Below are 4869 nucleotides of genomic sequence, written 5' to 3'. Positions count from 1 at the left end.
TCCGCTGTGTTATGATGGATAGCACGCCCGTTGCAGCCTTTGGCCAAGGTGTGGAGACAACGGATACAGCATTTTGGGCTGTCAATGCCCTTGGTTCTCCTGGCGACGGGCCTCCGCCACTATCGTCAAGGGGGACTGCAATCTTGATCACACGGGTTAAAGAACCTTTAGGGCACGTGGTGGATGGCGAAGTAATGTGGAATTTGATATTGGCGAAGGATACGCGGTGTTTAAGGAAAAGTGAATCGCAAGATCTGAAGCTCTAATTGCTGGACCAGAGGCACCAAAAAAACCGCTTGCTCTACCGGAAGATGTATCCATCTACTTCAAGCGAACCAAGAACGACCCACAGGCAAAGTACGTTAAGTTGACGACTGCAAATTTTCTGTCTACACTGCAATACCGCTGGAAGCTGCTGAGCGTAGAGGACTTACGACAACTCGGTGATTTTCGGCTTGAAGCTTTTCTGTATGTTCAGCGAGCTGCTCAGCCAGAGCAATTTCACCGCGCCACAGCCCGTCGAATTGAGCAGGTACGCATGCAGCGAGTGGCTTACGAGACAGCAAATGCTATACAGTTTGGAGAAATTACCGCGCAGCACCTCGACGTCGTGAATGCTAGGAGACCGGAGGCCTCTCCGTTTGAGGTTCCGGCTGATAATACCACAGCACAGGCAATGGAATTGGATCGACAGCGTGAGTTGCTTCAGCTACAGGAGAATGCTGCACGAGACGCAACCCAAACAGCTTCAGTTAAAGTAAGGCTGGGTGGCATGTGGGTGCCTATGGAGGTGGATATTTTGTCGCGTCGCCGAGCAATAGGTTTACCGGATCACGACATTTTTTCACGGGGTATATACCACGAGTTTACGCCTACACAACCGACTAACGGCGGGATGGACGATGATGACCACGCCGAAGACGAACCGATGTGATAGCTACAGATGCAAACCACTTGGTAGCAGAAAAACACAGTATATTCAACCAATATATCGTTACTCCATAGAATCACTTGTGTGCATTAGCTCATCCGACGTTTGCTGTCGTATCCCGGTCTCCATGTAGCCACAGTGCTGGAAGGTCCCGAAGCATCCTTTCTCCTCGTGGCGTGTACACGCACGCATAGCAACATCCAAAACTCGTTCCGGGTACAAGCGAAAAACTAGATTGGCATACTTTTGTAACCAACGCTTTAGGAGCCCAAAGCAAGGTTCTATAGGATTCAGTTGTGGACAATATGGCGGCAGGAAAATCAGTCGAGCGCCACACTGGTGAATTGCGTCTTGTAACTCAGGATACGCATGGATCTTGGCATTATCCATAATCACAATGGAACGAGGTAATGGCCACGAGTTCAGATGCGGGATGATGTTCTTTACAAATGCAGCGTGAAACCTCTCTCTTGTAAACGTCCCCTCAGTTGATTCCCACGCGAAAAAACCGTGCACATCAAGTGCAGCCAAAATTGAGAGTCTTTTGCCTCGGTGAAATGGAAGCTTGACGACTGCACGAGTGTCTCTCTCCGACCAGCCATATCGCCGCTCAGCGTGACGCCCATCTTTTGCTGTCTCGTCCAAAAAAACGAGTTGCTCAGCAAACGAAAAAATAGAGAGCAACTTTGAACGGTAAGCTTCAATTTCTGCCGGCACCGCTTCTCGAGCTGCCTTTGACAGAACTATTCGGCTGAGATTAAGATTAAAATTGAGGACTCTGCAAATTGTTGCTGTCGAGATCGTCTTAATATCTGGAAAGTTCTTGATAACAAACTCGCGGAGCTCTTCAATGTAAAAAGTCCGGTGTGCGTTAACGTAGGTTTCTACAGCGGATAAAACTTCAGGAGGCCATCGTGCAGTGGCCCGGCGAGGGTGGTCCTCGTTGACAACGCCCTTTCTCATAAAAAGAGCATACCAGCGTCGAAGTGTTCGCTGCTTTGGTCCGAACAGCTCGGACACGTAGGCGGTTGAGATGTTGTAGACGTGCATGAGAGCCACAGCACGCCACCGGAAGTCATCGCCGTAGGTCATCGAGAAGCTGCCAATGTACAAATGACCTGCACGATGAATGGTCTGCTGGTTGAACGCAAGCCACTTCGTTTTGCCGCTAAAAAGTGGCAAAAGTGGCAGTTGCGCTCTAAAGCTTAGCTCCATACACCTCACAAATCCTAATATCATATCATTTTAAACTTTGTATGTTTGCCAAATCGGGACCATTTGCTAAATCGGGCTCCTATCTTGAGATCGAAGGTCTCTGCTTTGCCAAAATGGATGAAAACCACAATAAATGCATTTACTGCAAAGCAGAATGTGCTTCATCTACATAAATTAAACGTAATTTTCGGCAATCTGATCGCTATTTTCGGTCAGATGAAACTTGATGACTCGGGCTTACGCTTAATTAACCGGATACCGTAGTAATACGTTTGCGCTGAACTTGACAAAAGTTCTCAAAATTATTATTACAGCAACTGCTGCTGCTTACAATAGGTATGCTGGTTGGCATCCCTCGATAACGTAGATGCTTTACGACGCCCAAAGGCGCCGAGTTTGGGTTATGCAGTCGTAAAACCCGTGAGATCAGTTTCCAGCGTGGCGTACAACATCGTCTTCAACTCCTTCTTGCCGTTGTACAAGGGCAAATCCAATCGGTTGAAGCATGCGTGACTCGAAATATACTGCGTCATTTTGTACGACACCCCCTTGAGATTGAACGGGCATAGACGGCCATCGTAACTGGTTAAACCACGAAAACCCGACAGCGGAACGCAGGCCGAACCCGTAGCGAAAAGCAGAAGACGCCGGCGATATTCGTTTGGCATTTGTCGAACGATCTCCCAGAACCATCGGGTTACGTTAGCACCCTCAAGATTTGGAGACATCGCAGTGTGAGCCTCCCAGTCCGTGACGTCGATTTCAGGGGACCCACAGAGCAGGTAGTCGAACTCTTCAGGGTCAAAAATGAGGAGCATCTCGCGAGGAATAACCTCGTACAACCCTTTGAGAAACGCATGCATCTGATCTGCTACACTCTCAAAAAGTACGTATCGGAAGCGACGATCCAAATACTCGCGTTTATTGGAGTCCGTGACAGCAACATTCCTTCCATTCGAGATCAGGTCCACGACAATCTTCTCGGACTCATTTATCTGCTCGGTTATGCTGAAGTCAAGTCCGAGATCATCCACGCCATCATTATCCATGAGCCAACGTAGGCTACGGTAAGTTTCTGGGTCCAGGAACTCCATGTCGGCGAAGGTGACTGGTAAACCCAAGATCACCTTCAGTAATGGAAGTGCGAGATGGAAACCCCAGATGCCACCTTCCAGCAACGCACGGCCAATCAGACGTCCAGTGGCGAAGTAGTAGGCAAGGTGGTCTTCGCCCACCTCTGCGGAAGACTGCGGGTTGAAGTAGAAGCTCTGGTCGGCCTTGTTCGTACACGTAAAAAGTCGTAGGGTTGGCGACGCCAGCAGCTCATTCACCAGCATAAACCATTCGCGGTGTACACCTCCAGCATCCACGCCACTTTCATCGAGGAAATTGATACGCATAAAAGAGCGCAGGTTCTTTGGTTGAATGCAGTACATGTGGTCCATCGACTCCTCCATCATGTAGTCGCGATGTACCGACAATTTCAAAAATTCCACTTCCGCAGGCACAATAAGGGATGCCGTGCTCACCACAAAGTGGGCATACTTGGAAGGAAAGTCACTTGCTGCCATGAACACTGTCTCCTTGCGTCGTTCAGGACCAGCATCGGCAAGCGTCGACTTGCCCGTCGGGAATTCAGCCGGGTCAGAAGCCGATGCCTCAATCAGCTCCACCTTCACTTCTGTCGATAATATCGGTCTTTCAAGAATGTCTTCTCTGAACTCTGGTGGCTGCTCTACAGCAAGGACTGGTTCATTCTCTGAGGTGGCTTCCGCCTGGCCTTCAGTTTGCTCCTGGTCTTCATTCACGGCCTCCTTCTCCTGTCCAAGCTCCTTTTCATCCGGAAACCTGAAACTCAACGTGTATCCAGGCATAAGTGTATCCAGCTCACTGCTTACAGGTACGCCCCCGCCTCCGCTGCGGTACCAAAAGAGATTTCCTTCCACGTCTAACTTCCTGCTCCATTCGCGGCGGTTCCTGGCGCGTCGTTGCTGGCGGCTCAATGACGACATTTTCCTCGGTCTTGGTGACATCAGATCTACCGATTGGGCCTCATTCACCACAATGCTTACGGCTCCTCCTCTGCTCGAGTTGCTCTCTGCTCGTCGAAGTTGCTGGTGCTGCTCCTGCTCCTCCTCGCTCTCGTCATCGGCCGTCACCATGGACAGCGACGGCAATTTGTCGCCGCATAGCACACAGTAGTCGAAGCGCTTGAAGTTCTCGAACTCGCAACTGGCGCAAACACTGTAGCCAGCTTCTGCCTCGCGCGTGGCGGCGTCTATTCGGTGATCGACAGACTCTCCCGACAGCAGCGGAACCTCCATGTCGAGCAGGTGGCGATTGCGTCGACACGCCATGAGCCAAACCACGAAGAAGATGACACACAGCAGCAGCATACCGATGCCCTGGTACAGCATCGACGCCTCCGTCGAGCGCTCATTGTCCATTGTTCACGCCTTGTCCTTGAGTGGAATGACAGTCACAAGGATTGATCAAAGCCAGCATGACTGCGTTTCAGTATGGAAAACTGCAACGGCTTTGCACCAGATTCACTCGGATGTGGATTACGCCTTCACTTAACCCTCGGTAGAATGACAATCCAGCGAGCCGAGAGGGAGTTTAGATTTTAGAAGTTTGAAAACTTTGTTGTACATGTACAGTAGCATCATGATAATATTAACCCTTTCGTGCTCAACAGGGGCAATTTGACCCCTTTCATGGTG

At 50.1% G+C, this 4869-nt stretch overlaps 1 protein-coding gene across 1 annotated transcript; it reads right to left on the bottom strand.

The window, feature by feature from the left end:
• Positions 1–2547: 2547 nt before the first annotated feature.
• On the bottom strand, positions 2548–4593 carry PITG_01553 (HECT ubiquitin ligase, putative; the record flags this gene model as incomplete). Its single annotated transcript, XM_002908153.1, has 2 exons — positions 2548–3857; positions 4002–4593. 2 exons carry the CDS (start codon positions 4591–4593, stop codon positions 2548–2550), a joined length of 1902 nt encoding a protein of 633 aa, XP_002908199.1.
• Positions 4594–4869: the final 276 nt, after the last annotated feature.

This window comes from Phytophthora infestans, genomic scaffold, assembly GCF_000142945.1.
Source record: "Phytophthora infestans T30-4 supercont1.2 genomic scaffold, whole genome shotgun sequence".
NCBI classification, from domain to species: Eukaryota; Oomycota; class Peronosporomycetes; order Peronosporales; family Peronosporaceae; genus Phytophthora; species Phytophthora infestans.
Note: the sequence above shows the minus strand (reverse complement) of the source record. Positions and strands in the feature narration are given on the sequence as shown.